Below are 24,478 nucleotides of genomic sequence, written 5' to 3'. Positions count from 1 at the left end.
CGAGTACAGTAGGATCTATGCCGTGATCCATTATACCTACCTAAAAAATTTCAAATACTAACATCACACACTACAAGGTGTTTCCATTGATAGTTGCTAAAATAACACCAAAATGCGAACAGAACAAGCTATAGAATAGCAAAAGAACAGCGCTTTACAGAACATAAAACGTCTTTTCTGAGCCAGAAACAAACCCACAGTTGGGCGTCTCGTTTCACAGCTCATGCTAAACATTTGCTGCATCAGAGCTGTATAAATTATTTAATGTAAATTAAATTAGATTTACTATTGGTAAAAATAGGTGTTGGATTGCATTTTAACCATTTTTCCTCACTATTTTTCACCACTGTAATATTTACTTGTTTCGAATCGAAAACAACCGCAACAATAGTTATGTGGTCAGCCTTCGCAGCCTCAATACACGATGGTTTCGCACTACGCTGGGTGATATTTATTAAAAACAAATTTTTTATGTATTTATATGGGCAAGAGTGTCTATTGAAGAGGAAGTTGGTCGTGCGAACACATCGCTGGCATTTTAGAACTTTTTGTAGGTAACTATTAAAAAAGGTAGCCTAGGAAATTGTTAAGAAGCTATACAATTTTTGTTGCAGTGAAAGAAAGATGCGGACGATTCCGCATCGATGAGGTAAACTAAATTTACTCGAAACAAGAAATCATATTATGCAATAGGCCCCTGATCATATAGAATAGCAACAACGTGTCCATTATATTTGCTATAATATATTTTTCAGGCACGACAATGATTTTAATTTTAAAATTTAAATAACATAATAAAATAATAAGTTGCAACACACATATAATTTTAATCTAATTGTTTAAAAATATTCGTCCTCTATTAATGCTCAGTACTTTAAACGTAAAATTGTATTTTCTGATAGTAATGATAAAAAAATTATGTCATTCGCTAGTGAATGAATAGTGGATAGTCGATGCCAACTATCTCTCGACTCTCAGTGCACGCCGTCTCGCCATGGTGACACGACGTATTTTATCTTCAATGAAATTGTATTCAAAATAAAACCTTGCTCAGTGTCAACGACATCCCGCGCGGCGACAAATCGTAAACATGTTTTTAATATTACTTCTGGCTTTAGTCGGGCTAGTGGCGGTTGTTTTGGCGTTATTGGACACATTGTGGAGTCCTCTGCAGCTGATATCTTCGTATTTGATGCCGTATTTCCTGCCTTCCGAGGTGCAACCGCTGTCGAAGAAGTTTGGGCAATGGGCCGGTAAGTTAATTTCGTAATTGATCGCTTACTAACGAATTTGTTCTTGAAATTTATCGATTGATTTGTTTTGAACGATACTTCCTATTAAATTACAATGCGATTGTTTAATTTACTCGAATATAAAGTATGTAGATGTAATTTTTAAATTATGCTTTGCAAGGTAACTATTTGCGAAATTATCTATATTTTGAAATCAGCTGAACTGTTAAGTCTTCGAATGACTTTGGGTCTTGGTCTGGTCTCTCTCTCAAACTCAACTCAATTCAGCTCAAACTCTGGTCTTTTACCTCAGCATAATTTAGTCCAGATAAAATAAAAAGATAATTAGTTAAAAATAATTATAGATTATGATAAGAAATGACAAAGCATTCGATAGCCCGCGTGTTGTTTTTTCATTTTAACTTTTGCCTTTTAAGACTTGAATCTACCTAAAAGGAACAATTAAATCTTTAAGATCAATAATGATTGTACTATGCAGAAACTAGATTATTTAAACTTTTTTTGTTTATAGTCTCAATACAATAACAATGTAACTTTTATATTAACTTAAACTTTTGAATGAACATTGAGGATATGGTCTTTACTAGCAAGAGATATCGGTATCTTATGACAGTCATTCAACAAATTCCCATGATTTGTCCAAGGTACCTACATACTTACTTTTGCCCATAACAATAAGTTTGCTTTGTGAATCGGGAAGTCTTGTTTTGGAATTCCAGATCGAGCAACACTGTAATGGTTTTCATACACAATTTTTTCCGGGTTAAATCCCATATTCCCAGGCGGGACCTAACCCATGATGTTACGAGTTGACATGAGTAAGGTAGCACGTATTAAAACGAAAACAAATTCATTCTAAGGCATGCTTTCTAGGGTGACTTGTAGACAGACGCGGCCTTTAGGGGAGGCGAACCGGGCAACCGCCCGGGTCCTCGCGCTTACAGAGGCCTCGCGCGGTGCCTCGGAGGACCTTTTTTTACGTTCTTACCGACGTAACTGTTAAAACAGGGGAACGTTTTTTTCACTCTGCCCGGGACTTCGCGTCTGTTTCTTTTTGCTTTTGACTAGGGCCTCGCGTTATTTAGGGCCGCCACTGCTTGTAGATACACATTAGAGTGGATAAGGCTAGTCTTGGAAAAAGGATGATATTACATTGGTCCCCTGGAAAATTATGGATCAGAAATTAACTCGCGGAACAATTACTTGACAGTTTAGAGTATTGCCTCGGTAGTACTGAAGCGATTTTTTGAATAGAATATATAGAGTGATTTGTATTTGCATTGTAATTAACCTTAATATATATAAACATACAGTATAATTATAATAATAATAATAATATCAGCCCTGTATTATATACTTGCCCACTGCTGAGCACGGGCCTCCTCTACTACTGAGAGGGATTAGGCCTTAGTCCACCACGCTGGCCTAGTGCGGATTGGTAGACTTCACACACCTTCGAAATTCCTATAGAGAACTTCTCAGATGTGCAGGTTTCCTCACGATGTTTTCCTTCACCGTTAAAGCGAACGGCAGCGTAACATACAATATACAATATCCTAAAGAGAGAAATACAACAGCTATTCTGTGCCAGACAGACGAAACCCGTTGTCTACCTCGAGTACCAACTCCTTTGACTTACAACTTAATATGTATCCAATACCAATCCTATATCTTTATATTTTATAGGAATTTTTACTTAATGCATCCGATGCGTGTAAATTATCCTTGGCAACATGTGGTTATGGTAACATCCATTTACTCACCTCCATAATAAGTATAATTAAATACGTGTAACTTGTTCAAGTTTTATAAAACGCTAGTCTGTAAGATGGATAGTGCTTAAGTGGTCTCGTTCTGTTAGCTTATAAATCAAATCATTGGCAAAATTAGTCGTAGATTACAATCATCAGCATCAGCCGCAGGGTGTCCACTGCTGAACATGAGCCTCCCCCAAAATTTCCAGATATACCTATTGGAAGCGGCCTGCATTCAGCGACCTCTTGAGACTTTTGTTAGGTCATCTACACAAACACAAATTGTAGATATCAATGCATAATAATTTTCAAGATTATCAAGAGCGTCATCAATTCTGACTCGGTGGCGTGGTTGTATTGTGTGCGTAGTAGGTCCACAGTCCTGATGGTCTCGGATTCAAATCCAGAATCGGGCAAATCGATATTGGATTTTTCTGCTCGATATCAACATGGGGTTATGGAATTTGTACTCGATGTGGCAATAAGCTCGTCCTTGTTCACATTATGGAGCGGAACCCACATGGCGAAAAGTGAGTGTCCTTGTTGCTCGTCCGCCTACCCATTCGAAGATAAACGTGTTGTGAGGTGTGTTGTCATCATCAAGCCTTCCATATACCCAGTGGCGGCCCTAGACGTCGCGAGGCCCCAGGCGAAAGCAAAAAAAACAGACGCGAGGCCCCGGGCAGAATAAAAAAACGTTCCCCTGTTTTAACAGTTTCGTCGGAAAGAACGTAATAAAAAGATCCTGCGAGGCCCCGGGCGGTTGCCCGGTTCGCCTCGCCCAAAGGCCACCTCTGCATATACTGGTCCTCATTCCAATACAATTTAAAGAGTCTTTACCAACACGTCTCGGCTTAGTTTTTAAGTCTGATCACCTCCCTGGAGTCAACTACTTCTGCCGAACCTAATCGCACACAAAGTCTAACGTCAAGTTCCATATTTGAATTGCATTGTACGAGTATATGCAGTAATCATTTTACTGTACTTCGCTTTTAAACAGGTGTAATCCAAGATTTGTTACCTATACTAAAGTATAGGTGACCAGTGGCAAAGGGCAAAGTTATTCTAAAGTAATTAAATGTTTGCCACAATTAGCATATCACACGGTGTTCACGGTATTAGTCAGTTTAACAGAAAATTCAAATCATCATTAATATATATCTATTATGCGAAGGTAATGCGACAGCAAACGTTTATAGAATCAAAGAATAGTGCGTACCTACCGATAGCAAATTAACTACAAAATTATATATTAATTAAAAACAATAACAAAATATGTAGGTACTTATTAAAATTATAATCACTCAAAGGATAAGTTTGTAAATGTAAGTAATTTTTGCTAACAAATACCTTATTTGTCAAAGACAGTAGCAGTTTATTGTGTAAGTACATAAATTACTTAGATTATCAATTTACGTTATTCTAGTCTTTTAACGGTGAATTGCGTGCATTAGCTTATATATCAATTGTGGCTATGTACAAACAAGACTTGGAAAAAAATATATAAAGGATGTAATGAACAATTGATGACAAAAAAAGTAGGCCCGGAGTTTCTTTCTGACTTTCTTCTTCGGGAAGTCATCACTTAGGTAGCCAGTGAAAGGCTGGTAGGTTAGCTAGGCTAGGGCTCATGTCCTCGCCGGCGAGGATCGCGACGCGTTATTCTTTATTTCCCCCTACTAGCCGGCCCGAGCTGGCTACCTTGGTTTATACCTTGTTATTCCTTATAAATTTTATCCCTAATTTAAAATGTCCATAGCTATATAAGTATTTAAATTGTTCTTTAAAATAATAATAATCATTCCGATACATTGTGTTGACGTATCATAAGTGCAACTTTGTTCGCCTACGTGATAATTAAAGTATTTTAATTTAATTTTCTATTCGTTAAGATTCCCTTGGTATCGTCGTGCCACTTTAAAATCAGTAAAATGTCATAATACTTAATGATATCTTTCTAACATAAACACTTCCTATAATGTCTGAATTTACAAAATAATCACAAAATATTTTGAACTTAGGAACCTGAAAGGGTCCAATAAAAGAAATAACGCACGCTATATCCAAACAAATACAAAGCAAATAACTAATTATACATTCTAAGTTATTAAAAACAAATCGTGCTAATTGCTAAACATGTAGACACAAAGTCTCGAGTTACCCTGATGTATACATACGCACACGCATACATATATTTTTACGTAACTACTTTGGTAGTTCGGTCGTTTTGGTAGAAGGTTTGGTAGTTTATAAAGAGACACTACGTATCGGCAAACGCAAAGGTTGAACGTCCATCTTGACGTAAGATACGCGAGTTGATAAAAGTCGCAGGAACTCACTGGGTGCAGGTCGCTTCTAACAGGTCGGTGTTGAGAATTTTTAGAGGAGGTCTGTGAAGCATTGGTCTTCTTATGGCTGATAATGATGAAGAACATGATTAATTTCTTGTAAAAAATTGACGTCTACGCGGCGTCTTATACTGGCATTACATTGAAGAGTACTATTTCATAAAGCCTCAGCAACATTGTACATCTAATCTCGAGCTAATGCTTCTAACGTGTAGCTATTACATATTGCAATACCCTCCGTTACATTAACTTTTTGAAATACAATTTGTCTAGAATCTATGTTTACGCCATATCCTCTGGTGTGCTGGTATATTTAATGATTTATTGTTATGAAATCTAACATTCGGTAAAATAAAATAGCGACGAACTCACAAGAAGTGATAAGAGGAGTTTAGGTAGGTACTATTAATGTTTTAATCTTTTTAATTAATAATAATAGTAATAATATCAGCCCTGTATTATATACTTGCCCACTGCTGAGCACGAGCCTCCTCTACTACTGAGAGGGATTAGGCCTTAGTCCACCACGCTGGCCACACACCTTCGAAATTCTTATAGAGAACTTCTCAGATGTGCAGGTTTCCTCACGATGTTTTCCTTCACCGTTAAAGCGAACGGTAAGTTCACAAAGAATATACACATGATCTCAGAAAAGTCAGAGGTGTGTGCCCTTGGGATTTGAACCTGCGGACATTCGTCTTGGCAGTCCGTTCCACACCCAACTAGGCTATCGCCGCTTATTGATTAATTTATATTAAGTTTAGCAGACGATATAAAAATGAAGAGATTGAGCGAACGCTCTGATCTGGATCCTTTAGGGCCGTATTGATGAATGTGACTCAATTTCACTCTCAAGTGTGATATCGGCTGAGCACGCTGTCAAAAAGTCAACAAGGTCGTCTCTTTATAATAAACGGATATCAACACCATCTCAAATGATATGTTTAGTTACAGCATATGATGGATTTTGACAGCTTAAGCTTGGTTTATTACATAGTTCAATACATTAAATGTCTACTTAAGATCCTACTCAAAAGTAAATTTCATTTATTGATACACTCTTAAATTTAATTCTCAATACTCTCACAAATCTAAACCGCTCTATATAAGGTATTCCAGAGTGCACCATGCTTCTTTTTATTCCGAGAACGAAATTTATGCGGGCAACTAAATCTGAAAGTTTACATCCATTCTCTATAAGAAAGTAACCTAGTAATTATCCAGTAGAATAATTTATACTGTCCACAAATCTACAACAAAAAAAATATCACGCAATAAAGTAATTTATATCTTTTAGTGTAAGAAATGTCGATGATGACAAAATAAACATTCTATTAGCAACACTTGCTACAGGGACATTTTCGATGCCCTCGAAAGCTTTTGGCATTTAATTCCAGTTCCTTTAACTGTTCGGTAAATTATTATACTTATTTAAAAGATGTAATCATCAAGTAATTTATTATTTCCTCTGAATCCTAACATCTTATGTTTATTAGATTTGGGAAACCAAGATGTACATTGCAGGACTTCAGGTTTTAATAGTTCTTCGGAATGCGATTGGTAACAGCTTCGGATATATTTAAATTTATTATTGGACAGCCTTAAATTTAATATGTTAGCTAGTGTTTTTGTTTTATGTTTTTTCGACGTTTAACAACTCACATCAAATCATTAGTATTAGTCAGGGCCCGCATAAATTTCTTTTACAGCAGTAAGTCTTCAATATTTTCAGAGATTACTTCCTACAAAGTAACTCCTAAACAATGAAATAGTAATTATGTAATGTGTTAAGTATCATCAATCAGATTGCAGACATCAAACTTTCTATCATGCATTACGTAATTTAAAGTCCACATTTGGTTTAGTCTGTTACATAACAATATCACAGTTGACATCCACAGTTGACATCATTGCAACACGACTAAGGTTATACAGTTATCATTCTTAGTGCTGTGTCATTACAACGGCACGGAGAGACGATACCGTGTCGTTGGCGACTCCTGGTTGTAAATAGTCGTGATGGACACAACAAAGTGACTCCATGCCACCTGATGATAAGTGGAGTGGCGTCCAAATAGATTATTTACTGGCGAGAAACGATTACCTTTTGCGAGACGACACATGCCGGCCTGTTCGAGACCAGAAATACACATGTTGATTACGGAACGCGGCATTCTTACATGGGTCACCATTGAGGGTTATACACCTTGTGTACGGTGGCCGCTATTAGAGGGAACAGAAATATCCTACCAATTGCAAAGTACTCAGTCTAATACTTATTAATTATAATCAGCAATTTTGGTGTTCTTTAGTTCGTATTAAAACCTAAAGACCTTAAAGCATCGACGATTGCTCAGGTCTTGTTGATGTTTATTGGTAGTGATAATCACTTGGTGAACTGTAGGCTGAATTACCTTCTATTGATAAAGAATATAGAATACCATGGACAATACAAATTACAACTCACCGAGCAAAACACAGCACGGTTTCCCGCGGTGGGTGCAACTTAAACGGCATAGAAAATTACATCCACAACCACATCACGTTTGGCTCCAACAATAAGTGTTAATGGTTCCTTAATGTTCACAGTTTTGCAACACTAGTGTAGCAATGTTTAGTGCGATTATTGAGTTAGCATGAATAAATTCTTGGAAAAAATGTTTATGACATACATTAGAGCTCTTTTGGGCAATTATAATATGTTTTTATTGGTAGACTTTGTAGTAAAACCAGCTTTTGCCAGCGGGTCCGCCTGCGTGAAAAGAAATGAGGAATAAATGTTTTACCAGAATATGGGGGGGCCCATAGCATCCGGGAGTATCATGGCTTCTTATTAGTGAAAAAAATCAAAAAAGGTTTTTAGTTCCTGAGATTAGCTCGTTCAAAAAAACAAACTCTTCAGCATTAAAATATTAGTATAGATTATATACTAACTAGAGCTGAAATTGAAAGAGCAAAAATTGTGCTCTAATAGTTTGGTAAACAAAAAGCAACAAAATGGAGGGCGATATTATTTGCTTGATTGGAAGTGGCAACGCTAGCCAAAGCCAATATGATAGTACTTAAAAAAAACCTAAATAGCAGTGGCGAAGAGTCTATAGAAACCGATTCCCACCGGCTTCCCTTTCGTAATTTATGTAAAATTTAACTACCATTAGAACGATTTGTAGACCGCATTTTTGCATATTAGTTCCTATATTATGTTGTGTCGGGTTCCGTTTCGGAAAATTTCACCGTTCGCCACTGCTAAATAGTCAATACAAGTAGTACAGTGCTTTCGCTTGCTATAATATACTGCTTTTAGCTTGCTTGTATAGGAGATTCTTCGGGATGAAAACAATGCTATACATTTCGCCGGGATAAAAAGTAGTGTATGTTCTTCTTAGGGTCTCAAACTATCTCCATACCAAATTTCATCGAAATCTCTCAGAGACAGACGCGGTGGGGGATTTGTTTTATAATATTTTTTATAGAGAAGAATCCAAGGCCCCTATCGGTAGTTTGAACGTGACAAATTTTTATTATTTACGTTTGGAGGTCATTTTTATTTTCATGCTAAACAAAATCCGATTAATACCGTGTAATTTTAAAGGTTATGTTCTCACACCGAAATACAAAAAAATCAAAACCAAACGATTAATTTATTTACCTGTCTTTTTGAGGATTCTAAGTTATTGTAAAATTAAAAACTAGTTTTTATCATGTCACACAGGGGCATTATAGCTTTGTATTAGTGCAATAATTCTTGTAATCGAATCAGAAGATATGAATAAACAAAGGCGCAGACTTTATAAAAGAAAGATAACGAAAATAATTATAAACTAAAGTTCGTAAAGTAATGTAGAGACAGGATTAAATGCATTCTGAAAATATCGAAATATGAAGATTTCGAGTGCTTAAAATATGCAACATCAATTATTAATGAGAGGAAAGTAATTATTATGTTAAAATATCAGCATAAAATTAGCAGGAACTAAAAAGGACTGGATTTGGGACCAATTCATTCGTAACAAACAAAACCTTTTTTTTTATTTAGGTTTTATTTTTATGTAAGGTACACAAAGAAGATTTGTATTTCAGTTATTGTTCGTTATTATAACGGAATGTAGTCGAAATAATGATTTAGCGAAAATATGCACCATCTCATGATCTTAGGCATTATATGTAAAAATCGGCAAGAACGGCGAAATATGTAAATGAATTTAATCCGGTGTCTAGTCATTAGTATATTTTAAAGTTATTAAGTACCACACGTACGGTTATATTTGCAATTTCTTGCAGTTTAAGTTGCATTATAATTAATTAAATTAATTATTATTGAGTAATGTTTATATATTACAATTTTTCATGCTGCGTTGGTTTTCTTATAACTTTATGCAATATCTTTCGTTTGTTTATCTAAATTAAAAACCTAAACTTAAATGAAATACGTTCTAAATTAATAAACCATCCCAGTCTCTAACTTCGGATCTAACTCAAGAATAAACCAAACATATAAGTAATTTGTAAGCAGGTCAAAAAACCTTTATTCTGGTTGGACAATTTTCGCGATCATTCTGAAGTCCGCCATTGGGATCCTTTATTGAAATAGATCATTAAAAGAAAAACTTCTTAAAGACTTATAAAGACAAAACTTCGACCTACTTATAAACAATGAATTTTTATAGTGATATCTATATCGTGATTTTAACTAGAGCGTGTCAAATTGAATCATTCAAATGTAATTTCCCTAATATAAAATTGTAACAATTTGTAATCACGCAATTAAAATTTTTGTTTTAGCAATCTGCTGGTCTCTTGTTAAAGTTCAAATACATATGTAATTCATAATACTTACCAATTCGATTCGATTTTGATTAATTTAGGGTTTGATTCACAGATCGACATGACAATAAATTTTGACTAATATTCTCTTATTTTTATCATAGGATAAAATTAAGGGAAGATAGCTGTTTTTTGCTATACTTTTACTGCTTACCATTTTTGCGCTATAGTTATTTTTTGCTGTAAGTCTGATATCTTTCCTGAATTGTTTGCCAACTGAGTTTAAAAAAAATGGATGCAACAGTGGCATCCCTATTAATTATTCATAATACTAATTAGAATATTTTTAATATAATATTTGCTCCGCGCTTTACTTCGCTTGTTTACATTCAATTATGTACCGTGTTCGTGGAATTTATGGATTTCATTTAACGTTTTAACACGTAAATATATAGGAAATCTTCATTTGCATAGACTTATAAATATTTACTTTATTACCAATAATCAGGTTTATTGTCAATTTTAATACCTATTTATATATCTAAAATATTAATTGTATTCTTCCCACGCTTGTAGTATTTCACAATAGTTGCGAAAACGTTTTGAAACATGAACTTGAAACATTCAAATGCATGATTCGTTGTGTTGCTCAAACTTTTTGCGTATAATATTGATTAATAGGTCACGTTGGATCCATATTTGTCACAATCACAATTTGTGTGCATATATTAATGTAGCAATCCGAATTGATTGTAGCAACTCATTCACGTATTAATATTTTACACCTTGACTGACTATCGGCGGTGAAGTATTGTGTGCGCGATACGTCTACCGCTTTGAGGTCTGGGGTTCGATGGGTCGGCAGTAATAAGTTTCAGCTCTGAGGTTAGAATTCGTAATATAGGATCGCCATTATTCTATTATGGGATAGAATACACATGGTGAAAAGTGGGCGCACTAGTTGCGTCTCTGACATCCCTTCAGGGATTAAGCCGTACTCGGCAAAATGATTACATGTACACGAGGTGTTTATTTTTGCGCAAATGAATAAAATCTGAAATAAATATCACTGCCATATTTTAATTCCGAACCATTGAGCTATTTGACAGTAAGGTAATAGAGCCCTTAAAAGCCCACGTAATTTAAAAAAAAACAGCCACTCATGCCTTTTATAACCGAAGGTGTAGGCAGAGGTGAACTGTTGCATCCAACTTTCGCCGTGTGTATTCCGTCCTATAACATGATAGGGGGCGAGCTTATTGCCATATCGAGCACAAATTCCAGTCTCCGAACTGATAGTTGATACTGATTAAATCTAATATCACTTCCCGACCCATGCATCGAACTCGTCACCTCGAACTTCGTTCACCCTACTTTATAAAAATATTAATAAAGCACCCCTTAGTATAATTGGATGTCCCAAAAGCAACGTCATTTTGTTATGACTCGTAAGAATTTAAGATATACAGAGGGATTACAGAATATTCAAGGATATTGCAAGATCAACAAAATCTGAAAAATATTACAAAAATTATTGCAGTTTTGATTTCAACATATGTATGCAACGACTTTCAAAGTTGCATAAAATTATCATATTGGACATGTTAGTGTGCTACAATTATTCAAAAACAACGATTATAAAATCAGTCGTATTAGACTTGAATATTATTTAACAATGTTTTTTGTTTTAGCTTAAATCTTCTAAAACTTGCAAAATTAATAATAACTTAAATCCTTTACATGTTTTTACTCGATAACAAATGATGAAATGATTTTTGCAATTGGAATAAAAAAACTTGTTAATTTATGACATTTAAAACCGTTATTCTTAGTTGATGTTAAATAATACACACTTCGACTGTTTTATTTAAACTCATTTTTAATTTCTTAGTCGAAAGGCTCACACGCTGGATGTCAGTGTCGCGCCGTGTGGCTTTGAAGCGTTGTGTATGGAATAGACGATGCGACGTCATTGCATAACGATATTGTGCAACAGTCTCAGTTTCAAGGTCATAGCTTTCACCACGAGACCTTCGCTGCGACCGCTGTTGAGAAAAGTTTTGTAACCGAGGCTCGCAAATTGAAAAATATTGCATTGTAGGCTCGCGGATCCTTGGGATTGAATGCTGCTTCGTAACAAGAGCGTCGCCAGCCGGGCCGTGGAGGGGGGGGGGGGGGGCTCTACAAGTTGATATGGTGAATAAGAAAAGTATGAAATGTAGATTAAGTCGAGAGCACATGTCCTATTCCCTCACTCTCGCTTTAACAATAACATAGAACAGAGTTTCGACGTACGGGAATTTCCAATCAAGCATATATTTTTGCTTTATATTTAGAGGAGGCAGATGCCTCTCCGTTCCCTCCCTTGACGACGCTTACGCTTCGTAATCTTTTGAATTGAGAGCATTTTGTCAAGGACACCAGTTGCAACTAAGGCAAACACTATCCTGGTGGTGGGATATGTTTTGTATCCGTCTGGATAGCGACCACCGTGGGTACATAAGGTGTTAACACCCGCTATAGTGGTCCACGTACAGGTCGCGTTTCGGGATTAGCCTGTGTATATCCAGTTCCAACAGGCTGGTATAATTGTCTTGACTGCCGAGTAGTAATCATCTCTCGTCAGCCAACATTCTATTGGGCCCTACTTCACTACGTCACATTATCTTGCCCCTTTGATACAAAGGTATATGGTCTAAGTTATATAACACAATGTTGTACGATAATTGGTGTAAAAGATACTTATCAATTTCCATGAAATAGACAGCCAATCAATTTACAAAATTGCCGGGGTGGTGGCTTCACACTTAAATTGTTTCTTAAACGCTTTATGGTTCTCTTTGGTAATATAACAGTGCTAGATTAAATTAAGAAATATGGAAATTCATCCCGAATCAAAGTTCCAGACATGTGAAATTAATTAATAGATATAAATATGAAACTAAACCATTATTTAAGTATTTAATAAGTCGCAAAACACACAAAGCATTTCCAAAGCAATATTAAAATTGAATCAATATAGACGATAAAGTTTTCTTGGGGTAAACTCGCTTAGTTTTTGTAAAAGCGAAAATAAATATTTTTTTATTGACTATAAATCTATAATTTTAAAATTTTAATTCATCTGAATATTCTAGAATGTTCACACGGAAGTCATTTATTTTTTTGTAATATCAAAAAAAATATGTTTTTTAATTAAAATCTAAAAGATGAACTTAGCAATTAGCATGAATTTGAATTCGCATTACATTGCATGAGAATCGGCGTCAGGCTGACGCTTTCAACTTGTAGCCTAGAAAATGCTCTATAATTAACAGTTGCTGTAGTTGTTAAGTTAACTTATAAAAGTAACAAACTGATCGCGTCTATGCGACACTATAAAAAAACCCTCCTGATCCATCGCAGTACAATTGCGAGCGAGCATTCGCATGTAAGTCAGCTATTTTTTATGTAAACTATGAAAAAAAATGCTTTAACTACGGCAAGCCAAGTTAACTAATTTGGAGACGTGAGCCTCCGTTAATTACCTAAGTGAGATTTAAAATATATTTTTTTTATGTGAAGAATTTTATTTATTCGGCTAATGAGGCAAATTAGATGCTCGAGTCTTATGACCACATTATATTAAGCACTATGATTTATAATAATATGAGAACTATAAAAAAATTTGAGGAATTATAATCGTTAACATTATTATGAAAATCTCAAAATTGGTTGCAACATGGGTTGATAATATTATTTTGGATATTATAACGAAGATTGACGCAGTGAAAACATATTCTCTATTTCTCATGCAACCGCGACTCTTAGTGTCAGTGACGTCACAATAAATGTGTGTTTTAATTTACCTAAGTATGTGCGTGTGTATTTGAAAAATGTAAGTATTTCAAACTCACGTTAAGTACCTTTTGACCCATAACAATTTCTATTCTCGCATATTGTATAACCTAAGCACACATTACGTCTAGTGCCTCTGTGCTACTTATCTAAAGCATATCTAATGTTGCAAACAACTTCAATGAAGAGATGTTACGACACATAGGTCAGACGATATTGCGTTTTCTTACAGGGTTACCGGTTACAGATATGTTTTCCCGACAATTATCAATAAATTTATTTGATACTAGTTGACCCAACCGACGTTGTCTCGTCATAATTATGAATTTGCAACGCGCATTCTGTCAATCGCTGACAGTTATTACAAACAATTGACAGTTATATAAAATTAATATTTTCGTTAAGTTTTCTTAAATTTTCTAATTTTCCGCGCAATTTTTTGATTTTTTTCTTTCATACAATACAAACCTTCTCCTGACAATAACAAACAGAACAAAAAAAATAATGAAATCGGTCCAGCCGTTCACGCGTGATGGCGTGACCAAGGGAAATAGGGTTTAATTTTTGTATATGTAGATTTTAGTCTTGTATAGTTCATGACGACGATGAGGGATCGAGAGAGTGGTAGTTTTTTATGGCTTTGAATGACGAGACGAGCTTGCCGTTTGCCTGATGGTAAGCAATATGAATCCCCATAAACAGTAAAAACACCATCCCAAAACTTGAATTACAAAATATTGTTTGGTATTCCACTGCGCTCACCATCCTGAGGCATGAGATGTTAAGTCATATTATGTCCAGTAGTTACACTGGCTACAATGTTCTTCAAACTGGAACACAACAGTTCATACACACTGCTACTTGGCAGTAGAAATAGATATTGCGTTGTTACCTACCTATGCGGACACTCACATACAGGAGATCTACCACCAATATCTTAAAAAAAGGAGTTTTTAATTTGTCGTTAAATAAGTAGACATGGTTCAGAACACGATACAATCATTTTAACTACTTCCTATTTCAAGAATATTTGAGAAGTTGACCATGAAATCGTAATGTTTACTCAGTTCCCGCACCAAGGCAAATATTTGTAAAACAGATAAAACAATTTAAAATGTTACATAATTGTAAAATTTAAGTAGACATTGTCATTTTAATTTATGGCCCTATGGCTCAGTCTCCCACCCCCCCACCCCTGTGACCATGAAGGCTGCAAAGTCTCAGAAACGTTGGGAGAAAATTATAATATAAAAAATGACGATAAAATCCGCGAAATACTTACAATTCAATATTTGTAAACCACCCAAATATTTGTTTCGAATCTGAACGTTTTATGACCAAGATCCTACGTAATTCCTGACATCCACATTCCTTGTAACTTATTCTGAGGTCATTGTGTGCGTGTGTAGTTTTTTATATTTTTCACGTCGAGCACCTCGAAATTTTCGTTGTCTGGGACCTTTGCACCTTTTCTGGTTGTGCAATGTAGCACATTCTATGTAGTAACCACGTGCTTTTAGTATAAGTAATTTATGCCGCATTGTTACCGAAATAAAATACGTCAAATGTTTTAAATACATAGAAAAATATTAAATATTTTACCTATCTATTTTCAAAACCCAAATTCTCTTGTTATATTGAATAACTATCAAATATTGTCTTTGTAATTTCTGACTAGCAAAGTCCGTAAGTGCAAAGAGCGATTGTAATCTTTTTAATCTTGTATATCCAAAAATGTGGAAAATATAATGAAATCGGAAAAGGGTTGAATAAAATCGGTCGTAAAAAAGAACAAATTTTTATACATGAACTTTGCATTGCGTCGACCTAACACTGGATTATTTAACGCCAAGAAGCTGATAAATAAGAATGGGGGATATAAAATATACTTACCTAATAAATACGGCTTCATAATAAATGTCATCTTCATGTCGTATAATGGGACTTGGAAGCAAACAAATAAACTCATTTTATAATAGTCGGAAGGCTGAATAGTTTGTAAAATGTGTCTGTTATATCAAGTTATAATTATCAAAGGGACGGATCTGAATGTGGGCAACTTTCTGTGCATCATTGGCATACCTAACCACGAATACTGTTAAAATAGCTGACTGTTTTTTTATATACATGCACCGCAAAGTGACCCCGCTGCTCCTGATGGTAAGTGGAGTGGGGAACAATAGAATGTCGACTGGCGACTGACGGACCCCGCGGCTGTTGGAACCTGATTACACAGATCCCAAAACGCGACACACTTGCGTGGGCCCAGTGGCGGCGCTAAACGACGCTAGGCCCCAGGCGAAAGCAAAAAGAAACAGACGCGAGGTCCCGGGCAGAGTAAAAAAAAGTTCCCCTGTTTTAACAGTTTTGTCGGTAAGAACGTAAAAAAAGGTCTTGCGAGGCACCGGGCGAGGCCGAGGGCGAGGCGGATATAAATTAAAACCTATCACTATGATACAACATTGTTCTCGACTGTTCCAGTGGTGACCGGCGGTACGGATGGCATTGGAAAGAACTACGCGATGGAACTGGCGCAGCGCGGCATCAGCCTCGTTATAATCAGCCGGAATCCCGACAAACTCAAAACGGTTGCCGGTGAAATAGGTACTGTATTTATTAACAATTTTTTTTTATTGCTTTGTATGACGAGACGAGCTTGCCGTTCGCCTGATGGTAAGCAATACGACCGCCCATAAACAGTAGAAACATCATGAACAACAATAATTGTTTGGTATTCCACTACGCTCGCCATCCTGAAACGTGAGATGTTAAGTCTCCTTATGTCCAGTAGTTACACTGGCTACAATGTCCTTCAAACCGTAACACAACAGTGACTACATACTGCTACTTGGCGGCAGAAATAGACATTGCGGTGGTACCTACCCAAGGAGACTCTCGCATGTGAGGGACCTACCACCAGTGTACTTAGTATGTATACTGTATTGTCTTACTGTAGTGTGTATCTATACTTCTATACTATTATATAAAGCTGAAGAGTTTGTTTGTTTGTTTGTTTGTTTGTTTGAACGCGCTAATCTCAGGAACTACCGGTCCAAATTGAAAAATTCTTTTTGCGTTGGATAGCCCTTTATACGTGTAGTACTATAGGCTATATATCATCACGCTATGACCAATAGGAGCGGAGCAGTAATGGCTAATCTCAGGAACTACCGGTCCAAACTGAAAAATTCTTTTTGCGTTGGATAGCCCTTTGTTTGTGGAGTGCTATAGGCTACATATCATCAAGTTATGACCAATAGGAGCGAAACAGTAATGAAACATGTTGTAAAAACGGGGAAAATTTATTAGTTTTGAGAGCTTCCGTTGCGTGCGGTGCGTAAACGGTTAAAGTTATGCAACAATGATGTATGACGGGATTGTTCCTCTTAAAAAGTTCTACAAAAATATATTATAAAACAAAGTCCCCCGCTGCATCCGACTGCCTGAACATGTTAAACTCAAAAACTACCCAACATATTAAGATGAAATTTGGTATGGAGACAGTTTGAGACCCTGGGAAGAACATAGGCTCCCGGGAAAATATATAGCGTGACTTTTATAACGGAATACTTTAGCTCGAAAAACTTTGTAACGCGGGCGGAGCCGCGGGCAAAAGCTAGTATTTAATAAATAAACGAGACAGCAATTTATTTAACCGTACCAGTTTTAACACTTTAAAATCGCTGTTGATATTAAAACTGCAATCGAAAGGTTTTCTGACGCAGGCTTCGACTACATTTTTATTTTGTTTTTAATAAAACTATCAGATGTCTCGAGGTCAACTGACTTTTATGCTTTTTACTAGATTTGTATGAAGATACTTATAGATAGTTACAAATAATATATACAAAATATTGATTACCATAAATTATGAGTAATAATGATTTGTACCAGCAGCCTAGCTTGCCATAGAAGGGCCCTGTATCTAAATTTGTTGGGGGCCGTTCAGGGCAGTGCGAACTTTTGGGCGCCCGCTTTGTATGCCCTTTTGAGACATTAGACAAGTATGACAAGTAATTAATGCTTGTAACATAATAAAAGATTTTAATAAACATAACGCCTTTAACATTTTAGAGAAACGCTATGGAGTAAAGGCTAAAACAGTGGTCGCAGACTTCAGCAAGGGGCCTGAAGTGTACGCCCACATAGAGGAACAAATTAGAGACATACCTGTGGGAATACTTGGTAAGTATCCGAGAATTGTATCTACGTTAATTTTATTTGATTTTTATATATGACCGTTGCAGATCCAATGCAATCGACATAACATGCCAGACAACATAGAAAACTTAAAGGCCATTTTAAAATGGCGACCGTGTAATTTTTGACATCGCATTTTCGAAATTTTCTGGTAGTAGTACAAGCCAGTACCTAAGTACCAAATAAAATAAGTTTAATACATACAGCTCATTGTCGATATACACTGGAGTAAACTAATGAACTCAAGTCTAAAATTTTTGCTTTGTCTTTTAACCCATAGAGTACTAAAACACACGAGTACTCATCGATCATTGGACAATGGCAGAATTGAAATTGGGTATACTTGTCATATAAAAAAAACGGAAATTAATAACAATCTCTAAGTAAATAGTATCTAAAGGTCTGTAGGTCTATTAACTGTATTAGAATTCGAGCCTCCACCAAGGCTTTATCATTCTTAGGAAGACTCGACAATGAATGTACACTGGTGGAATACAAACACTGATCATTTACATTCAAATGGAAAAATAAATGATTGCGTTTAAATGCTTCAGACGAATGCTTATTTACATCAAAATTATTTTTAGATGAATGCTTACTCGATTATTTATTTATCTATATTGTATACATATTATAAAACAAAGTCTCCAAATGCTGTCTGTTTGTATGTGATCGATTTTTCTTAAAATCTACGGAACCGATTTTTATACGGTTTTTACTAAAAGATGTGCAATTCTTGAGGAAGGTTTAGGATAATAGAACATTACAATTCTATGTAAATTATATAAATATATATATATATAACAATTACTGTTGAAAAGGTCGTGTGGTTGTAAAAAATCTTATGGGTCGGGTTTTACACAGGAAAAACTGCTTTGCACGCGGGCGAACCCGTGTGCACTTCTAGTCTTTTAAACTTGAATGATTACCATTATCAGTCTATCGTCGGCCATACAATTTTATTTGATTTATTTTTCACATTATGCACTTGGTAAAATGAAGGAATATTTTACAGTAAGTAGGTATTATAAAATACGTTGCATGGTGGCCTATTTATAGCCTACACGTATACACGTTATATTGAAAGAAGGAAAAACGAAATAAACAATATACGTAAACATATTTTGTAATTGATAAAATCGAACTTTGATTTATAATTCGTCGTAAGACCGAACAATACTATTATTTTAACGGAGATACTATTTATATTAAATTTTTCGTTTTTTAATTTCTTATCTTCTTCATCTATACGTATTGTTTCGACATTGTCTATTGATCATTATATTTTTTTTCAAACGTAGTAGCTTGCCTTTTGTGGAGTGATAACCATTGAAATACCCACAATACCACAATATTTACTGCTGCTGCGGTATCTCAAGGCAAAATAAGAAGGTTTAGTGAGGCCAATTGAATCTGCATCACTAAAAATCATTTCAATCTCGTTTTAGTAAACAACGTGGGCGTGCAATACGACTACCCGATGGAAGTCTGTGAGGTGCCACTATCAAAGACGTGGGAGCTGATCCACGTGAACGTCGGCGCGGTGACCTGCATGACGCGGTTGGTGTTGGACGGCATGGTGGCGCGCGGGAGAGGCGCCGTGGTCAACGTGTCGTCAGGGTCTGAGCTGCAGCCTCTGCCGCTCATGACTATATACGCTGCTACTAAGGTTAGTAGTATTAATGAACTAAACAGTATTAGATTGCTATTGTATACGGTACGACTGCAGTGCTGAGGTCTAGGGTTCGATTTCTGGGTTAGGCAAAGTGGGTTTTTACACTCAGTGAGCTCGGAGTCTAGTATTTGTGCAAGATATGGCTGTAGGCTAGCACCCTCTCACATCATGGGACGGAATACACACGACGGAATGTCGGTGCATCTATGGCACCTCTGTCTACCTCCTCATAGATAAAAGGCGTGAGTATGTGCAGTATTAGAGTTATAGAAGATGATATAAAAATTGGCGGTAAATATATCACGTCGGCTGTTTAAAGTGTTATTCGTTAGCTTTGGCTTCCCATCACATATCTATGTGATGTTTTTTTGCTCATGATACGGTATCGTATTGTAGAAATCAACTTTGATTAACATATCGTATTTCGTATCTCTTGCATTCGGGAGTTGAATTTTAAACCTTTACATTTTCATTCCCTTAACTTTGGTACGAATTATACTTAGGTCCTTTGTTCACAAATTTTGGAATTTTTGCTCACATAACGATTATTTCCTGTTGACTTTTAATATATTGAGCTGCATCACAAATACGTCTCATAAAGTTACAACCTTAAAAAGAAACTTAAATAACATTATATTTTGATTATTTTTCTTATATATCTAAATATGATCGACACGTTTGTTTACAAGTCTAGTCAGAGCTTTGAATGAAATTTTTATTCCTTTTTATAATAATAAAAATTAAAACAAGTTTATAATCCAGGACCTACCTACTTCTTTCGTCATGCTGTTGTCTAAAATCCAATAAACAAAGTCGTAAATTTAATAAAAAATTGTAATACAAAGGTATTCCGCACTACTTCTCATCGTAAAGCACCAGATAGGCTTAAAGTCCCTACATTGGGACTAAAAAATGCTGGCATGCTAATGCTTGGTGATATAGATACCTATCTAAAAACCCGAAAAATAAAACTAATGACATACAATAAATATTTTTGATCACTGCAATTCAATAATTTTCCAGGCTTACATTCAAAGCTTCACAATGTCAGTGCGCGAGGAGTATGGCCCTAAGGGAATCCACGTGCAACACCTGTCGCCACTCTTCGTTTCCACCAAGATGAACTCGTTCTCCCAGCAGCTGCTGGAAGGGAATCTGTTGGTGCCTGATGCTGCTGCGTACGCGAGGCAGGCAGTCATAACGTTGGGCAGGGTGGATAATACTACAGGGTACTGGCTGCATGGTTTACAGGTGGGTTAAAAGTTAGGATACTTTTGATAATGTCTGTCTAAAGTCCTTTACATACCTGACTTTCCAGATAAGTTGCTGTAAATAAAAAGCTTTAAGTAATAAATTAAAGACGATAAACAATAAAGACATGTAGGTATTTATTAATCAAATGTGTCTTCATTCAAGATCTAGGCTGATATTTTTCAGAGGATATAAGTATGCGTATCTTAGGTTACAGCCGGTCGCACGCCTGTCTAAACCTTAAAATGCCTAATGATTTCTTATGTTTATGCGAATTTTAGACATTGAAATAAAAACTAAAAACTATTTAAACGGATTTTATCGCGGTTTTTTATCTTAAAATGCCTGTCAAATGTAGTAAATGACGGTCATAATAATGTAACCCTAATTGAGAGTAGATTCAGTGCTTCGTTTAGCCGGCCAGCAATAGCATTAAATTCTTTTGATATAGTGGGTGTTCATGGGCAATGGCCGGTTACATACGGCCTACTCGATTGTCTATTTAATTGTTCTAAACAACGAAAAATAATAATCGAGCTAAACTAATCTACAAAATCAGTTTATATAAAATCGTATAAGACAAAAGTTATTTCGTTGCGCCTGATGATAACTTCGTAGCAATGAAAGATAAATATACCTAACCAAAGTAAATGAAAAGTCCTATTTTGTGAGTCTAAATGCCTAAAGGAGTTGAGATGATAAGAAAGGGGGGGGACAAAATCAATAACGCCTTTAAGAGTATGCAGAGACCTAATATTATAGTAGTAACGAGATAAAAACAATTTATAAAAATATATCTTAATTGTAATAAGTTTCGCTCTAAATTCCAGTACACTCTCATCAAGATCCCTCCAGTGTGGATAAGGACGAAGATCGGCACCCACCTTAACCGACAGTTCCGAAGAGACTACGACGAGAACTCGAAAGTCAAGAGCCACGTAGTGCCAGACTCCGAAATAGTAGAAGACTTAGTGAATGCGTTGTAATATGAATTATGGACTAAAGTTCTGATACAAAAGAACATTCCTATTTGGTAAGGACGGTGACCTTAGGCTTAATTCTTATTCTTACGTTTCTTGGACGAAGACTATTATTGAAATAGAATTATTTAGCAAAATGTTACGTTTAGATGTAATCTAGCTTTCTATTGGTGAACTAATTTTAAGTGTTGGTTCAGTTGTATTTTTAGGTATATCTTTTTGAACAGACGTATAAACATGGATTGAATTTAATGTAAACTTAGTTATGCAAAAATCCATGAAAAGAAAATAAATGATGCCTAATGAACCGTTTAGTTGTAATAAACTCTATGCGCCTTTAAAATTTTCAAAGAACTTTTTTTCGATTGTATTTATTCATAATTTGTATAATGAATACACACTTGCCTTTTAATGAGGATTCCTCAGGAGAGTAGGGTCTGCTTAAAAGGTTTTTGAACGTGCAGAGGATGAATTAAAGACGGATCATAAAAAAGGTATATATAAAGCGAATGTAGAAATTACGGCTGGAATAAAGCCTCTGTAAAGAACTTACGTTGAAATAAGTAGGCCAGGAATAACTTTAATCGGCGAAAATGTATGAGAACTATAAATGTGGAAGATGCCAAAGAGGTGTGTTAAGATCGTAGCATGTGGTGTTTATATTCCCAAAAACTCTTTGGTGTATCTTCGGTGCATTAAGGACGGCTGCAGGCTTCCTCCGACTAGTATCTAAGTTGTCGTCCGAAACCGCCCCTGCGCAGTGCTGCCTGGTGCGCCCGGGGCGTCAGGGGCAGCGTGGGGCCTACCTTCCGCATTCCCTTCCATCTCAGGGGCGTTACATAGTCCCTGCCTACACCTGTGGTCATGAGTATATATGTATGGTATCTTTTTACTGTATGCAATTTGGTAACGGTGTTTGTTTTATAGACCTTGAGATAGAGGTAGTCTAGCGTCACCTTGTTGCTTTATAGACCTTGGGAATGAGGTCGACTAACAGTACCTTCAGTTGAAAAAGAATCCTAGTAGAAAAATAGTTTATTTGGGATTTTGTTAATTCCTAGTCTTTACGAATACCTACGGCATAGGTTTGGTGCACGTAATATTTTTGGACCTAAGGTTACCTTATAAAACTATAGGGGTGTGTGTTGGTGTTGAATTGGGTATGCCCAAAACTGTGTGACATATTTTATGGCTGTGTGTATGAGCTTGTTAAAAATAGTTATATTTTCACAATTACGATTAGTTTAAAAACAAATACGAGTTAAGATGAAAACCAAATCTGACACAAATGATTGAATTATTACATTGAGATGGTACCTCTCGGCAGTCGACAATTTTATGGATCACAAGTAAACTATTGTATCTGGAAAAATTGCGACATTCACATTTTATCGTTTCGTTATCTAGGTGCTGATTACTACCAAACCCATTTAATCCAATAGTTAATAAATGGAAAAACACTTCATTTATAATCATTTACTAACTTTTTTATAGGTTTTAGAAGTAAACAGTGTCTATAAAAAGTGAATATCGCCATGTTTTCAGATACGACAATTTCCTTAGGAGCCGTCGAATTATGCTGGCCTCTTGTAACCACACATACACAGACTGATCCCGGAAGGGAACACACTTACATGGGCCAATATGGCGGGTTTTAACACCTTGTGTACGGTGGTTACTATCCGGGCGGATATAGAATGTATTCTATCACCAGCAGCGATTATATATGTTTCATCTAAATATAAAAATATATATGTAATTGTGCATTATTTGTGTCAGAAACATTTTTCTCAGTGCAGTAATCGAACTGTGGCGTTGCAATGGAATCATGAAATGTTAAATATTATATTTATTACCACATAAATAAGTACCGAAGGCAAGTAGTAATTCAAAATAATTGGTTTTTTAAATTCTTATATTATGGCAATAGTAATTTTAAAACTCGAATGTATTGTAAAAATTATAATTATTGGATGTTCATACATTTAATATGATAAATAAATTGTTATTGTACAAACTATTTTTATTATTGTGATAAATATTTTTTGTGATACTTTATTGCAATTAAAAACTACATTAAATACTGGAATTATGTAACAATATTAATGTTTTATTCTTTTCGATTTTTTTTTATCTTTTTGGCAAAGGATTTTAATCTACACGGCTTTGTATGCTCTAAATTTCATATTTTTGCTTTTTTATTTGTTGATCGAAAGTATTTTTTTGGGATTTATAACTTTATAAAAGTGTTTGGCGCCAAGATGTCAATTCCATAAATATAGTAGTTATGGTTAAGTACTTTTCCAAACTGAGTTCCAAAGGCTTTATTTGATTACAGTTTTTTTAAATCCTTTTACTTACAAAGAGTATTTCACTAAGCAAAGATTACAAGAAGTGATAATCAGTGACAATTTGA

General features: G+C 35.5%; 1 protein-coding gene across 1 annotated transcript; it reads left to right on the top strand.

Moving 5' to 3' along the window:
* Positions 1–970: 970 nt before the first annotated feature.
* Positions 971–24,067, top strand: LOC115445365 (inactive hydroxysteroid dehydrogenase-like protein 1). Its single transcript, XM_030171603.2, has 6 exons — positions 971–1,253; positions 16,438–16,560; positions 18,031–18,141; positions 19,605–19,825; positions 20,855–21,082; positions 21,913–24,067. Exons 1-6 carry the CDS (start codon positions 1,091–1,093, stop codon positions 22,066–22,068), a joined length of 1,002 nt encoding a protein of 333 aa, XP_030027463.1. The 5' UTR covers positions 971–1,090; the 3' UTR covers positions 22,069–24,067.
* Positions 24,068–24,478: the final 411 nt, after the last annotated feature.

Source organism: Manduca sexta, chromosome 23, assembly GCF_014839805.1.
Source record: "Manduca sexta isolate Smith_Timp_Sample1 chromosome 23, JHU_Msex_v1.0, whole genome shotgun sequence".
Taxonomy (NCBI): Eukaryota; Metazoa; Arthropoda; class Insecta; order Lepidoptera; family Sphingidae; genus Manduca; species Manduca sexta.
The sequence above is the reverse complement of the archived record's forward strand: the minus strand, read 5'-3'. Positions and strand labels throughout refer to the sequence as shown.